The sequence below is a fragment of the Sinocyclocheilus grahami genome, unplaced genomic scaffold (genome assembly GCF_001515645.1).
Source record: "Sinocyclocheilus grahami isolate Dianchi unplaced genomic scaffold, SAMN03320097.WGS_v1.1 scaffold94.1, whole genome shotgun sequence".
NCBI lineage: Eukaryota > Metazoa > Chordata > Actinopteri > Cypriniformes > Cyprinidae > Sinocyclocheilus > Sinocyclocheilus grahami.
In genome coordinates, this window is record NW_015505273.1 from 2121355 (window position 1) to 2139136 (window position 17782).

General features: G+C 33.4%; 1 protein-coding gene across 1 annotated transcript in view; it reads right to left on the reverse strand.

Annotated features, from left to right (window-relative positions):
* The window catches only part of LOC107587604 (cadherin-22-like), a 100285-nt gene extending 82781 nt beyond the window's left edge, over positions 1-17504 (reverse strand). Inside the window, exons 1-2 of the mRNA XM_016275455.1 lie at positions 17295-17504; positions 4460-4754 (exon numbers count right to left, since the gene is read on the reverse strand). Of these exons, the coding sequence (XP_016130941.1) occupies positions 4460-4754; positions 17295-17414 (415 nt within the window). The 5' untranslated portion in view covers positions 17415-17504. The remainder of the gene's footprint in view (positions 1-4459; positions 4755-17294) is intronic.
* Between the last annotated feature and the right edge of the window lie 278 nt (positions 17505-17782).

The following is a 17782-nucleotide window of genomic DNA, read 5'->3' on the forward strand; positions in this document are numbered from 1 at the left end:
AGAACATTGCATGAAGCATAACTTTAAGAATGTTTTGTTGTTACATTTATATAATGGAAGTTGTGAGAATGCTCCCTGTAAGCTTGGTATCAAAGTACATGCAGATGATTCACATCAAAGTCTAGCATTGCCATGCCATACTGCACTTTTTGCAAAGGTGTCCAGCTTCATTTTTTAAACATAAAAGCGTTGAGGGTGAGATAAGGAAAGTCTGTGGTCTGGAGTGTAATCGTAGTGTGTTTGAGCTCTCTGTGTATTCTAGCAAGAGCAAATATTGCTCCAGAAGTAGATGGAAGAAAAAAAAAGTGCATGTTTGCAGGCCTTGATCCAGCTCTTCACAGTTATAACCCGTATCTGGTGCACACACACACACACACACACACAAAGACTCACACACACACACACAGACACACACACACACATCCTACATAGCTGCAGCATCCTGCAAGAGTGGGCTGAGAATTAAATATGTGCAACCTTTATTTATTATTTATTTTGGTTTATTTATTTATAAATGTTTTACTGTTCTTCTAAAATAGCCTAACAAATGTGTGAGAGAAAAAAAGTTTAAAAATACACTGAAAATGCTCTTGAGTTTTAACAAAAGGTTGCGCTTTACTATCAGTCACATATGCAGTAAATATATAATAAAATCCTGAAAAAAGTTTCACAGGTTCCAAAAAAATGTTAAACAGCACAACTGTTTCCAGCACTGATAATAAATCAGCATATTAGAATGATTTCTGAAGATCATGTGACACTGAAGACTGGAGTAATGATGCTGAAAATACAGATTTGATCACAGAAATAAATTACATTTTAACAGCTATTCACATAGAAAACAGTTATTTTTAAATTGTAATGTTTCACAATTTTACTGTATTTCTTCTCAAATAAATGCAGCCTTGATGAGACGTCTTAAAAAACATTCAAAATCTTACTGTTCCCAAACATTTGAATGGTTGTGTGTAAATAAGCATATAACAATTGATATCTCCGCTTTTTCTTCTAGATAGAAATGAGATAAAATAGAGAAATAAAAAACAGAAGTCTCCTTTCTAGCATACCTTTATGAACAGAGCTTTATCTATATCTGCTATCTGTATTCATAAAGAAATGCTATTAGGTTTTATTAATAATTAATATTGAAATAATTCCCTGCGATATGTCTGCGTCTAAATTAAAAAAATATTTATTATATGATAAACTGAAACGGTTAGACAGTCATTAATATTTACAGCACTCAACGGCAAAGATGTCGTTAATTTCCATGCATAAAATTAAATATGAGCAAAAGGGTTTTGAGAACTGTCTGGGTCTTATTTTGCATCAACAATCAGTAATAATATTTTGCATAATGCAAAAAAAAATAAAAATCAACAGCCTCGTTTGCTTCGTGACATTATTTTCATGTCAGTTAAGCACATTAATCACCCAATTGTCAGGGGCTGATTTAACTAGCATGTTGGTTTTAATTAAAAACAAAAACATGTGTCCGAACAGGATGTTTTTGTGACTGTATTACAATAATAAAGCAAGAATGTATGCATTGCAGAGACTGAAATCTGAAGGGTTGAGCTGAATATGACCTAGCGTGATTCACTGCAGTGTTTCTATGAGAAGGAAAGCACACAGCCCTGGGAAGTAATCACACGTACAGCATCAGAGTTCAGCAGACGTGGCCCTTCTTCACCCGCAGTATCCCGACCTCCTGCTAATATTTGCAGAGCGACACGAGGTGGGTGTATGTGGATTAAACAGGGCTTGTGTAGGGCAGGCTGGTTTGTTTTCCTCTGCTAGCATCTCCACACACGAGTCTAGATTGGCACGATCATCAAATATAGATCAGACAATAAGCTGATGTGGAAGCTCTCCATATGATACCCACTGGAGACGCTCTGGTCCAGAGGCTTATCTCGGGTTGGCGTGAGATTAGCCTGCTAGCTGATCTTTGATCGGATGTCATCTCTTCGAAAATCTACAACCCAGAAGGTTTGAGATGAAGAGCTGTTCATGGAAGAGCCAAAGGGAGCTGTTTAGAAGCAGGAAAAGCCAAAAGCACTGTAAATAGCCAATGCAAAATGCATACGCTAAGATATGAAAGAACATGAAGCTCTGAAGTCAAATTGATTTTAATGTGCCGGCCTTATGAAAGACTGCATTTTGAGAGCCACTGCCTCCTCGTCCCTCGCCGCCAGTAAGATTTATGCATAAATGCATTTGAATACATTTCAATGTCCAATGTCAAATATATCTTAATATATTGGATTTTTTTTTATTAATATTATTCACTTCTGCAAATAATATATATATATTTTTGACAAAACAATTTTTTTTATTTTGGACAAAACATGTAATATTGTGCTCTAAAATTGAAAAAATGTGAAAATAATATTTTGCATAATGAAAAAAAAATCTGAATAATCTTTAAAAAGGCTTAATTTCCTTTGTGACATTATTTTAATGAGTGCATTTAAGTACATTAATCACCCAACTGTTAATAATAATTAAATAATAATCACCCAAATGTTAATAATAATAAAAAAAAACAATCACTGCAATGCACATTTTGGAGAGAAAATGAAAAAGAAAAAAGTGTATATATATATATATATCTATGCAATATAATATAATATAAATTATTATAAATAAATATGTCTCTCTAAAAAATACCACCATCCTGTTGGCTAAAATTACAGAAATGTATATAATAATATAAAAACTTCATTAATAACATCTGAAAATCTACTTAATCTAACTGTCAGTCCTTCACTGAGCAATGACTCTCCTCAGCTCTTGCCATTGTGTGAGTAATTACTGAAGTCATAATTAGTAAAGCTGAAGTGCCTGAGCTTGACCGGAGAGTTTTTTATAGAAATACGTCTTTAAATTACACCACAAGCATATTCATAAAAGCTAAAGAGTTCATAAGGCGCTGTGTAACAGGAATGACCCACTTAATGATGTTAACAAAGTGTGTTTGACGCTGGCAGCCGTGGCCCCCGGCGCAGAAGACAGCCGACTTACGGAGCAGAAGTTCAGGAGAGGTGAGCTCATGCAAGACCACAGACTGACAGCTATTTAAGAGCGATCTTTAAATTACACCACAAGCATATTCATAAAAGCTAAAGAGTTCATAAGGCGCTGTGTAACAGGAATGACCCACTTAATGATGTTAACAAAGTGTGTTTGATGCTGGCAGCCGTGGCACCGGCGCAGAAGACAGCCGACTTATGGAGCAGAAGTTCAGGAGAGGTGAGCTCATGCAAGACCACAGACTTGCTTCCATGGTACTTTTTTGCTAGAATACCCACATTGCAAAAGCACAAATGGACTAATCATCAATTGTATGCATTTATATTGACCTTTTGAATAATTAAAAAGTATTAATAAAAATTGACATTTTTGGACATGCACCATGTCATTGCTCAGCAAGCATCCGTTTTGCCATGACAGTAAAAAACGACTCTCCTTTAGGCATTGTGCAACACTTGTATTTTGAATTGTGATCTGAACCTGGGTTATTATTGTAACCTGAAACTAAAAAACTAAAACCATTAAAAAATAAATAAATAGCATTACCTGAAATAAAATAAACATTAACTGAAATAAAATATTTTATTTATAAAATAAAAAATACATCTTATATTAAATATAAAAATATAAATCTTATAACTTATTTTATTTCAGCTATTGCAAATGCAACATTTCTAATTTAGAGTATTAAATTAACTACTAAAGTACTGAAATATCTAAAACTAAATAAACAAACTAAACCATAATAATAACAAAAACTACAAAGACATAACAAACAAATATGAAAACGAACCAAAAACACAAATTACTAAATTATTAAAAACTTTACCTAAAATTAAAATAAAAAAAAGAAAAGAAAAGAAACTATTTAAAAAACAAATTCAAAATATTAACAAAAACTATAATAGTATATCAATGAGAGGGTCATTTTAGAATAATTGAGATACTGTTATTATTTTATTAATATTGGTGTTTGTTTCTATCAGTATTTTCAATTAGTATTTGTTTTTTATATTTTCAGTTTTTTTTATTTTGTTAAAATGTTGGTAATTCTGTTGTGTATTTTTGTCATTTTTAATCATTTTTGTTTTTATTTTTAAATATGTCAATATAGTTTGAATACATTTTTATTTCAGTTTTAGTTATTTTAGTACATCAAGATAAATTAAATTAAAGTAATTAAAGTTTAGTTTAATTAAATAAATTAAAGTTTATGTTTTTTATTTATTTTATTTTTTTTATTATTATAATTTAAGCTTATTTTATTTTGAGTAACAAAATTTGTTCTATGGTTTTAGTTAACTATAATTATCCTGATCAATGGTAATAAAATAACGCTGATCTGAACACACAGTATACAAATACACACAACCAGTATTTGCAGTTCAGCATATAGATACTGTATAATCAGTGTGACTCTTACCGATAGGAGAGAGCTCGGCCACACTCCCGATGTAGGGACCTTCTAGAAACTTGGGCTCGCTGTCGTTGATGTCCTGGACTTTGATGACGAACTCAGACTCGGGTTCCAGCGGCGCGTCGGTCTGGCGGTCTCGCGCCTGAGCTCGTAAGGTGTAGAAGGTCTTCTCCTCTCGGTCCAGACGCTCGGTGGCGTGGATGTCGCCCGTGACCTCGTCTATGATGAAGACCGTCCCTGCTCCCTCTCCAGAGATCGTGTACTTTATAGAGCCGTCGCCTTCATCAGAGTCTGAATGGATCTGTGGATTAAAGCAGAGAGCCGCGTCAGAGGACAGTCGTCGAGTCTGGATGTGCTGGGTGAAGTGGTGATGTTCAAGGAAACGGAAATATCTGAATAGGATCTGAAACACTGAAACGGTGAACTGACATTTAATTTGGAATGACGAGAAAACAATTACAATGCATAGAAATCAAATGCCCAGACAACTTCAGGAATTTCATTGGTTCAAAACAAGTTACAAAACATGAAAAAAAATACATATTTTTTTACTAATAATGCGTCCTATGTAATTTAGAGCTATCAAAACCATATAGCAACACGACAATTACACCACATTGCTTTCAGGCAACTTTGTAACTTTCAAATAAATAAATAAATAAAATGTATAATTTATTTATTAAAAAACATTGAGGAAAGTCCTTTTCCACCATGAAACCAATGATGATGATGATGATGATAATATTTTAATGATTGTATAATAAAGAATATATATAAAAACATTGAGGAAAAAAGTGTTCTTCCACCACAAAACCAATAATAATAATAATAGTGTAATAAAAAATACATTCTATAAAAATATTGAGGAAAAAAGTGTTCTTCCACCACAAAACCAATAATAATAATAATAGTGTAATAAAAAATACATTCTATAAAAATATTGTATACTTTATAAAAATGAGTTACATTAAAATGTGTATATATAGCAGTAGTTAAAATATTCCTTATTAATAAATACTATTTCTAGAAATATCCCACATTTCTAATATTAAAACTACACTACACATACGGTTTGTGAAATCAAATTTAATTATAATTTGGGAATTGTGAATTGAACGACTGTGAGACTTAACAGTAAAGCAACATAATACTTGATGTTCACACAAACACGTTTGCATAGAGCTTAACCTACAATTAAAAATGTATTTACAAAGCGAATGAATGAATGGTTTGAGTACACAGCATATCCATGTGTAAAATACAGTCATTTTTCTCTGGCTAATGTCGTCTGATCTGCCTCATGAGTTCAGTAATATGGCGAGCTGCCTTGATGAAAGGCACAATTCCCAGTTTTCCATCTTCTCTTTCCAAACTGACGGCTCCTCTGGTTCGGAACAAGCCTCTTGGCATCGCTTTGACTCATTACTATGGCAACCGATGTACGGTACACATAGCGGATATTGACTACAAGGCCTGAACAAATGCATTTCATCCGCTACAAAACAATCTGTGGACAGTCAGTCTCAAAAGTCAAAAAGAAACAGCCTTATTTACTTTCTTAATGCATGTTCCTGCTCTTATTGTGAATGATTCATTCAGTAATTGAACTGAATTGAGAATGACATTCAATTCTAATTAAATGACTGCAGTGGAATTTGATTGAAATTGAGGTAGCAAACAGAATATAGAATTGAAATTCAAATTTTAATGCAATAAATGTTCATTTAAATCTAACAAATATTATTATAAATATCTATATCTAATATTTTAGTTATGCATATTAATAAAAATTAATACATTTATACAATTTATCTTAATTATTAATGTTAAATATTTTGTGTCACAGTCTTTTGAAATAATGATATTAAGATTAATTTATATAATTTCTATTCATTATGAATAATTTGTATTTATACAAATATACATATACAGTGGGTACGGAAAGTATTCAGACCCCCTTACATTTTTCACTCTTTGTTATATTGCAGCCATTCGCTAGCAAGATGGTCTCTCTAGATGGTTTTAGAGTTGTTGCTGACTCTTGCCAGCTGGTAAACCCTGAAAATCTAGATCCAACCAGCCAAAAATCATCTTTAATTCTGGTTTCAATAGTGACAATATGGCGCTCAATTTTATACAGAGGCCAAAATCGAGAAAAAAAATATGCAATTTGGTGCAGATGCTGATCAAAAAGGCACAAAACAAAGAAACAAATCTCAAGAAGTCACCTCTACATTAAGAGATCCAACCAGCAAAAAATGGTCTTTAATTCAAGGTTTCAGCGTTTTTTTTTTCTTTTCTTTCATTTTTAAAAACTGCAGGGAGACGTTGATGCCGAAACATATAATGCAATGCAATACTATTATGATGGTCTGTCTAGATGGTTTTAAAGGGGTTTCTAGATGGGTTTTGAGTGGTTTTGTGCACTTTCCAGCGGATAAACCCTGCAGATCCAAATCCAACCAGCAAAAAAGGTTCTTTAATTATTTTTTTTTATTTTTTTATCAGCTGGGAGACGTTGATGCTGAAAGGCTGATGTGGGCTATTGAAATGCAGAGGTATCTGCAGTGTTGTAATGCTCAGCAAGATGGTCTCTCTAGATGGTTTTAGAGATGTTGCTGACTCTTGCCAGCTGGTAAACCCTGAAAATCTAGATCCAAATCATCTTTAATTCTGGTTTCAATAGTGACAATATGGCGCTCAATTTTATACAGAGGCCAAAATCGAGAAAAAAAATATGCAATTTGGTGCAGATGCTGATCAAAAAGGCAAAAAACAAAGAAACAAATCTCAAGAAGTCACCTCTACATTAAGAGATCCAACCAGCAAAAAAATGGTCTTTAATTCAAGGTTTCAGCGTTTTTTTTTTCTTTTCTTTCATTTTTAAAAACTGCAGGGAGACGTTGATGCCGAAACATATAATGCAATGCAATACTATTATGATGGTCTGTCTAGATGGTTTTAAAGGGGTTTCTAGATGGGTTTTGAGTGGTTTTGTGCACTTTCCAGCGGATAAACCCTGCAGATCCAAATCCAACCAGCAAAAAAGGTTCTTTAATTATTTTTTTTTATTTTTTTATCAGCTGGGAGACGTTGATGCTGAAAGGCTGATGTGGGCTATTGAAATGCAGAGGTATCTGCAGTGTTGTAATGCTCCATCGACTGTATCATTTTGGGTTTCTTTAGCTTCGGTCTGTGCCTGTTTCACATTATAATGTGCCTGGCAAAGTCTTCTAAACAGCAGTGGACAGAGCGAAATCACCCTCTCCATCATCGACGTGTTAAATATTTTATAAACTCTTAATTAAATAGCAGCTTCTATCACCCCCGTGGGGATTTTCATTAGGTATTTGTCGTAAAACATGGGAATAACGCAAGCCGGCCTACAGGATTGCATTTTTTTCCTCATTTCAAATCCTGCCTCAGTCGAATAAAACATGCACTTGGAAATATCCTCTTTTTTTGCCGTATCAATATTTCAGCAGTAATAAAAAAAAAACTAACTCTCAAACAAGAAGACAAAGAAAGCTGGGCAATATCTGGAGAGCTGGAGGATAAGTAATTCTCCTCCCTGTCTGCTCACAGCGAGCGTTTGATTGGAGAACAGAAACACGACGTGCTCCTGGAGTCTTTGGTGCACATTTATGCATATGGAGATCTTGTGATCAACATCACATCTGCTCCCTTAATTGTGAATGTTAAAATAATAACGCGATCTGCTGACTGCTCTGGATTTCCTCTGATTTTGCTGTTTTCCCTAATGAAATGAAAGCAGGAGAACCACGCCACAGCTCATGTTTTACCTGATAAACGGCGTTATTGGTCTCGTCTGAGCTCGAGACATCAAACCTCAGGTCAGGCGGAGGACTTATGCTCTAGCTGCATTGCTTGCTAATAGGTTTCATCTGTAAAACTCCTTTCATCTGTAACTGTTCGTGATATTTGATTATTCTGACTTCATTTACTCCCTAACAAGAGGCTTAAACCAAATCACATCATTTTGCAGCCCTCAAGCCGGCTTCACTTTGGTACACAGTTTGAAAATCCTTAGAAACCTCCGGCTGCTTCTTCACTACATAGACACCTACTAACCGAGAGAAGTGACTGATTTGGAACACTACACAGGCGATGATTAGCGCTACACAAAGTAGATCTGATTCACAATTGATTCCAGCAGAGTTTGTGATTAGATTGTTGCTAAACTGATGTTCTAGAAAATATTTAAAAAAAAACATGAAACAGATATTACGCCGGCAATAGGAAATAATGATCTAATTAGTTGAAATGGAACATTTTATTGAAACTTTAGACAACATATAAAAGAAAATATGATTGCATATATGCTTTTGTTGAGCATCATATTTGATCCATCAGGCTTTATGGCTCATATAGCTTGACATAGTGAGAATACAGAGGATAAAATAGCTCAATTTTATTCAGAGACCCAAACCGAGCATCCATCCATCCATCAATCTTTATTGTTTTTTATGTTAATATAATATATTTATATGATATAATACATAATATGTTTAATATATTTTAATTAAATCATATGCTAAATATTTGGTGCAGATGCTGCTATTTATATGGACAAAAAGTATGAATTTCTGATATCTTGTAATTTACAGTAAATCAATAAGATCTTTATAAAAGTGAAAATGCATATAAATATCACTCTCTATCTCCCAATAATAAATCTTAATAAGATGATATTTAAATGCTTAATTTTATGATCAAATCATATAATGCAATCCAATGCAATGAACAAACAAACGTTCCTCAAAAGCCTGATTTGATTGGATAATAAAGTAAACTTAAGTTGCTTCAGTCCAGTAAGTGTTCATCTTGACATATCCCAAACAACATCAAAGTTATTCTTATGTTTACTTTATAAAAATCATTAACGTTTTCACAGCAGAAAGACATGAAGCTGGACGTTTGTACAATTATACTAAAATACCTTTCACTTGATTAAAAAGTCTAAACTATCATTCAGATGACAGAAGGCATGGATTATATTGTGTGCAACAGGTTTAACAGATTCTGATCATGTTGAGGCCTTAACAATTTATATCAAGCATGATGCAGTAAATCAACACTTTGCAATCCTCCAGACATTAAGAAGAGACCAGGAAAGACTAAAAGACAACCCATGGATGAACAGTTAGAGCCTGCATTGGTATTTAAGTGGTGTAGCTAGCATGAAGTCGCTGGCGGAGCAGTGGATCTCAAGGCTGTGGCGACCTGCCACCTCTCAGGTCACACGCTAACAAACCTGTTAGCTGCTAGTCACGGTGAAGGAGCTAGCCGACACTCCCGATATCTCACCTCTGATGAGCGCTGAGGCAGGAACAGCTACTGCACACGGGCTGTGACACCAGCGACACATGAAAAGTGTGAATAAACCAGACACGCGGGTCAGAAAGTCAAAGTAGGACTACTGTTGTTTTGAAATAGGTTTGAATGCATTGTGGGCTGCACATATATTTTATTCATCATAAATGTTTCATAAATGCACTACTGGTCAAAGGTTTGGGGTTGGTAATATTTTTGAATGCTTTTAAAAGTAGTATGTTATGCTCATCAAAGCTGCATTTATTTGATTAAAAATACAGCAAAATTGTGAAATATTATAGTCGTTTAAAATAGCTGTTTTCTATTAGAATATACTGTAAAACGTAATTTATTCCTGTGATCAAAGCTGAATTTTCAGCATCATTACTCCAGTCTTCAGTGTCACATGATCTTCAGAAATCATTCTAATATGCTGATTTGCTGCTCAAGAAACATTTCTGATTATTATCAATGTTGAAAACAGCTGTGCTGCTTATTATTTTTTGTGGAAACTGTGATACATTTTATTTTTCAATATTCTTTGACGAATAGAAAGTTCAAAAGAACAGCATTTATTTAAAATATAAATCTTTTGCAGATTTATATAAAAATGTCTTTACTGTCAATTATGATCAATTTAATGTGTCCTTGCTCAATAAAAGTATACATTTCTTAATTTAGAATAAAATCTTACTGACCCTAAACTTTATGAACATTATGTCAAAAGTCTTGCATTTACTGCACTGAATTTCTCAAACAAAAGAAGTGACTGTGCTATCAAAATGGCATTTCTATGCTGCCATTAACAATCACTGACAACTTCCAGTGTTTGACGAATTTCATTTTTATGGGCCTGATAATTTAACAATTTTCATTGCAGCTCGAACCGCAAACAAAACCGTGACATTCTCAACAGAGACTTCAGCCTAGACATCTGCACATCGGGTCACGACGCCCAAATCTCATCAGCAAGCGCAGGCCTTTTGTTTTAAATTCATTAGATACAAAACACTCTTTCTCAAGCGAAAGATCAAAACATTAATAATGGATTCATTAGGTTTCATCTCACAATCAACATGCAGATTCGGCGAACACCCCTGACATTTAAACTATTACGATTCATGGATAAAGAGATTTTGCATGAACATCCTGATACATTTTTAACAAGGAGTTTTGGCCTGTCAGACAGAGATGCTTATGAGGCAGAGAGGGTATGAAACTAATAATTATTTATCAATTATTCAACTGAAATTCAGAATATAAAGATGAAACATGCAAAGTAGGACGCAACTTTAACCTGATACTCATATTCAATAAGCAGTGCGCGGATCAGTGTTGTACTTTAAAGGGGGAGAAACAAGGTTATTATTGTACAAAAATTAAATAATAATAAAACAATAAAATAAAATAAAATTTAAAATAAATAAATAACTACAATAATAATAATAATAATAAAAATGTAAAATAATAATAATAATAATAATAATAATAGATACAAAACATAATAGTTATTAATATTTAGTTTATATTTTTTATATTTATAACAATTTAATACTTATAATTATTTAAAACAACAACAATAATGATAATAAATAAAAATATTATATAAAATGTTTATAATACGTTAATACTTAATAATAATAATAATAATTATAATTTTTTTATAAATAGGTAAATAAATAAATACATATTTAATGTAAATAAAGCTTGAATAAAATAAAATATTAATATTAGATAAAACTTTTACGATAAAGGACAATAAAAACTAAAATCAAACTAAAATTGAAACCGAAATGAAAATAAATGAATCCTAAATAGTAATATATATTTAAAATACAATAATAATAATAATAATAATAATAATGACAACAAAAGCAGATAAAAGTTCTAAAAAAAAGCTTAAATTAAAATAAAAACCTGAAAATATAGAAATAAAAGCTAATTCTAAACATGAATAAATAAATAAAAAACTATATAAATAATACAAAATAACAATGGCTGGAACCAAACTCCAGTACTAAATAAAACCAGCTCTCCAGTGCCAGCCCTAATTGTTGAATAAATAATCGTTTATTACACACCGGCTTTAAATAAAAATGTTCAACCTTCCTTTCAAACACAAAAGTAGTCCTGCATGAAAGTTTGAACGATTCACCCAGGTCTGCAAGAAATTATTTGAACACATTCAGACATCCTTGGCATGTGCGTTATGAACGCCGCCGTCTGTTCAGCGTCTCGGCTCTACACGTTCAAATCCTATCAATCAATGTTTGCCGCTCGTCTGAAGGAGGAGGCTGGCAGACTTTCAAAGCGCAGTGGAAATCTTTCCACTTTGCTGCGCTGCCCATATGGCGGGATGTTCTTGTCGGTGTTCGGCGTGTAAAAACTCTCTTTCCACTGTTCATTTTTGCTGCTCTGCTGCCTTTCCCAGCAAAGAGACTTCTAATATTTATCAACTCGAGGTTTACATACGTCTGGACTTCAAGGCTCAGAGTTGGAGGGGGAAAAATGGTGCAGTGGCCTTTTCGGCACAAAATATTGCAACTTTCACTCTCTCTTAGAGCTCTTTGCAGAAAAGGGACTGATGCGTAGAATTAACATTCAGGATGTCCGTGTTTCTCCGACAAGCCTTTTGAGTCAATGCAGTCTGAAAGTCTAATGTAAATAGCAGAAGGTCACCGGAGGCTTTTGTGAATACAAGTGCACCATTCCTTGCAGACAAAAACACAAGACATCTCCTGAAGAAAAGACTGGTGTCATAATGAAGCATTATTGGGCTTAATGGGTTAAGTTAATGGGTGTAATTAAAGCTATTAAATTAAAAGAACGAAGAAGATATCAAAGCCATTTAGCAGGAACAAAGGTTTAAAAGGTTTCGTCTGATAAAATAGGAAAAACATCTCTATTCATCTAACAGGTCACTCTGGCAGGACTCATTTTTTAAAAAAAAGTTCAAACTTTTGGATGATTCTCAAGATGAAATCCACTTGATTTGATAACGTGACATTTCCAAGTGTTTTTTTTTTGTTGTTGTTGCCAGATTTCATTACACAATGGGACCAAATGTGAATAGGTCCGTACAAATGATTCAAAATTCATTTTTGTGGCATAACATTTGCACTGTACAGTAAACTAAATGTTATTAGACTGCAAACTCAACACACATTATAGTTCAGCCGTGTAATATAGACACATAAAAACGCTTATGTAGCGCAATGATAAGTGAAATTCATTTTTACAAATGTATTGAAGAGAGCTGCCAATGCAGGGGCCAAACGTTTAGAAAAATGACATTTCATTAGCAGATTAATCACAGGACAGTGCGGGAGTGAAGAAAGAGAAAGAAAGGGATTGTTTTAAATGACCGGCACTGATAAAAGGCAAAGGTCATATTTAATTCTATATCACCCTAATTAAAGTCTGTGATACGGTGAGCATTAGACACACAACACCAGCAGCCCTATTAATAGTCTGGGCTCACGGCCCGACTGACTTCACAGGGAGCAGTAACTCTGGCTAATTTTATTAATAAAATCATCTCTCTCCAGAATACCCCTTCCATTTCCCACATCATCCTTTATGGCTCTCATTTAGACATTAGCTCCTCTTTTTCTGCCACACACACACACACAACCTCTTAATGAATTACTGCATGAGTCATATATATATATATATATATATATATATATATCTCAATGGTGTGCGGTGGTGTTTTAAAATGAGGAGGCTGTTTTATATATAAATATATATTTATATATAAATATTACATAAAAAAGAGAACAAATATAATTCTATTTTGTATTTTATTAATATTATTATTTATTTACTTTCTTTTTTTTATACTAATTATACATTTCATAGTGTTTTTATGCATTTTTATATTTATTCCAAAATAATAACTAAAGGCAGTAACAATTTGAACAATATTCTGGAAACAGTTTACTATAAGCTTTCATTAGTTAACATTAGTTAACTACTTTAGGTAACATGAACTAAGAATAAACAATAGCCTACTTCTACAGCATTTATTAATCTTAGTTAATATTAATTTCAACATTTACTAATGCATTATTAAAATCAAAAGTTGTGTTTGTTAACATTAGTTTATGCACTGTGAACTAACATGAACTAACAATGAACAACTGCATTTGTATTAACATTAATGTAAACAAAGATTAATAAATACTGTAATACATGTTCATTGTTTGTTCATGTTAGTTAACTCATTAAACGACACCTTATTGTAAAATGTTTCCAATATTTTGTATTTGTGAACTTAAGTTCAGCTGTTCTTTTTAATAGTCAACTTATTTCGGATCATCATCCTGAAAGCTCTGTAAACACTGCCACAGACACAAAGATATATCTGTCATTTCATCACGTTGCATGCTCACTAAAAACCGACGCAGTCATCACGTTTTCAGACCATTTTAAGTTTTATTTTGACGTGACACAAAGTAGTGGTATCTAAGCGGGAGAGTTGTTTACTTACTTTATAATTAGTCAATAACGCCATTATTTTCTTCATTCAGACCGAAAGCTCGCACGAAAACAAGAGGCAGGATTTATCACATGAACCAATCACATCCAATCATAACCGATCATATCCAATTATAGCGTGACGGAGGCATTGCCTCCTCTCATGTGACTTTCCCCATTCATCTCAATGAGCCTCCAGAAAAGTCACCACACGCTTTGGAGTCTCTGTTGTAAGTCTATGGACCGAAGGGAGGCAAGCCTCCGCTGTAACTTTACCTGCGCGTGTCGCTGTTGGACAGTGTTACTTTATAAAAACGAGTGACGTTTAGACCTCATCCGTTCCTCCCAAACCTATAACAAAAGTGTCCCTCGCGGGTCAAAATGACCCGAAGGCCAAAAATGACACTAATTTTATTTTTGGTCCAGAAAGCTTACATTGGTCCATTTTTCAAATTTTTTTTTATGTAGTTTTTTTTTTTTTTTGGTGATTTTTATTTTATTCATATTAAATTCTGGAAATTGTTATGAAAATTAACATATTTTATCATTTTTTTCACCCCCCCCCCAAAAAAAAACAAAAAAACAAAGAAAGACACAATTTCTGCATATTTATACTTTAAACATGATCATCCATCAGGACCTAGGTCACTGAGTGTCTCAGATGCCATCTGGTGGGGAAAAATTACATAAAATTGCATTTTATGATTACAGCCACTAGAGGGGCCTATGGAACCCTATGGAGATTCTTAAATGAGCCAAACAACTGAAATGTTTAAAACTACACAAACTTGAGGCTTCATTAAACTTTCAGATATATCTCAAGGCTTTCAGATATACAGTATATCAAAACATTAAAAAAAACTATATTTTGTAAAAAAATAAATAATAATACATTTATACTGAATTTTAATCCAAACACATGCATATTCATAAAGTTTCATAAATATGTAATAAATATAAAAGATAAATTAAAAAATATAAATGATATAAATTCATTGGTCTCCACCCCATCACTCAAATTTAACTGTGTTAAGAATCCTCGAATCGACTCAAATGTTTGTGTGTGTGCTCCATGCTCAAGTGTGACAAAATTAAATAAATAAAAAAAATCAGCAGTTTTTTCGTAAATTCCATGCTTTTCCAGTGGCGGGTCAAAATGACCCACAAGGGACACTTTTGATACTTTCTTTATAGCACCCACTTAAACTGCTCGAGTTCACTCACATTTTTTCCATGTATTCCCGGTTCAAGTGTGACAAATGTAACACAGTCTCATACCATAAAGATCAAGGCTCGATTTTTAAAAAATCTTTAAAATGAGTTTTGGGTCAAAATGACCCGAGGGATGGATGAGGGTTGATATTATATTTAGTCATATTTGTGCTGTTTTATTTTTGTAATATTGATTATTTTCTCATCAATCTTTTTGAGGAGACACTGCCTCCCTTGCCTCCTCGGAGGAAACGCCCCTGATATATATATATGCACATACACACACACAAAATACAAAAAAATATCAAGACACCATTGATTCGTTTTCCTCATTGTATTTGCACTAAATGAATGTAAGAGTGGTATTTAATCAGTAATATTATAAAAACTACAATATTTACCAATCAATTTTTAATGCCATGCCATGAACATTTCCAATTGATGATTTTGCAAATTATTCATTGTAATGGACTCTTCGTACTTCAATTTTTGCTATTGAAGTTTAAATATTGACGCTCTCCAGAGATTACAAAACTAATCAGCTAAAAACAAAGTAATAATAATAACATTAAAATAATATTTTCAGTATAAATGTTAATTACCACAGATCATTGCAAATGGTTCCAAAATGAGACGTCCTATTTTGGTGTCCACATCAAACTGAATTTTTCAAAAGTAAGTTTATATACATAGAAAGCAGATTAAATGCTTCAATGTTTCAAATAACTTTTGTAAAAATAAAATGTCAAAAAATTGATGAAATAATGTTTAATCACTATTCAGCGTAAAATATATATTTAAGTAAAATATATGAAAGAACATTATTCTGACTAGTCTTAAAAGTTAGTCATCAATTTTTTTTTTTATCAGTTTCATAAACATGTAAATTGGTCTAATTTGAATGCAAAATGTAAGACTGATTACCCCTCAGTTAACTGCTAGTTAGTCAAACTAGTTCTTAAGACACAGTCTAAAAATGTTGACTATGTTTATTCAACTGGCCTGTGTACTTATTAAAATATATAAAAGAATAAGTGATCATAGTAAGTTTTATTACATTTTAAATGACACATTTTTTTTTGCTGACAATCGGGTAAAAGCTAGTGGTTTGAAGGATAGTGGCAAAGATTATTAAATATTTACAATGACAATTAATTAGTTTTTGAAAGCTGCACTCTTAAGAGTTAATGTCATCTAAGGATTCTTGTTCTAAATATTACAAGATTTTTTTGTCATTTAAGCAAGTTTTACGCTGAATGACATTTCAGTTGGTGTCTTCTGTAAATTATGGTAAACATTTATGATTGTTATTATTTTTTTGCTCAAAAAAATAAAAATAAACAGGACACATTCTAATGTATGGAGGAAAAAATACAAAATTACTGTATACAATTTATATTGTTTTGATGCTTGGAAATTGACTCAAATATACCTTAATATTGCTCAGACCCTAACCCTAACTTAAAAACAAACTTAAAAACACACTAAATCACTTTTTTGGTGTTGCTAATGCATTGCCAATGTAGCCAAACACATGCATATTCCATAATAAGATCTTAAGTGAACCTGATTTAGTTTGGCCCACATACATCTAGAAGAAATTCAAGCCTTACGGCCAAACTTGAGCTTGATCTGTCCTAGTCGACTAGCCTGACGCCATCCGCACACTTTGAGACACATTCGAGAATTGCCTCATTTAAATGCACAGCGCATGCATGCATCTTTCTTGTCTTTCATTGTGCAGGTATGGATTTTTTTTTTTGCATGGAAAAATAAACAGTAAGCATGCAACCAAAAACACATTCTGCAGTCCTACCTTTCCGACGTAAAGCGGCTCCGTCCCGGTGTATTCCTCCACGACGAAGAACTGATTCCAAACCCATCCCCTCTTCACTCGTTCATGGGACATCGGCCATTGCTCAGGACCTCTTCCCATTATCCCGACACTAGTCCTTACAGTCTGAGCAGACAGCCATGCGCAGCACTGCAGAATTCCTAGAGTCACTACCAAAGCCTGAGCTCCTCCTCTCCAGCGGGGAGCCATTTTTGAAAACTCTTTTGTCTCTACATGGGGCAGAAGTCAGAAACTCGTTCAAGATGAAGTTCTGAACCGCCTGATTGCTTGAGAAAAGCTCCTTGACTCTGGGGTTGAGGAAGGTAAACGTGAGATCGCCGCTGCTCAATGAAACTATAAATCCAATCGGGTTTTGCTCATGGTAGAGGCCACCGGGTCCTCAAGAGGGCATTTAAGAGGAATCTTTCTGGGGAAGATGAGGCCGTTTCGGTGATACACAGCTATAGCTC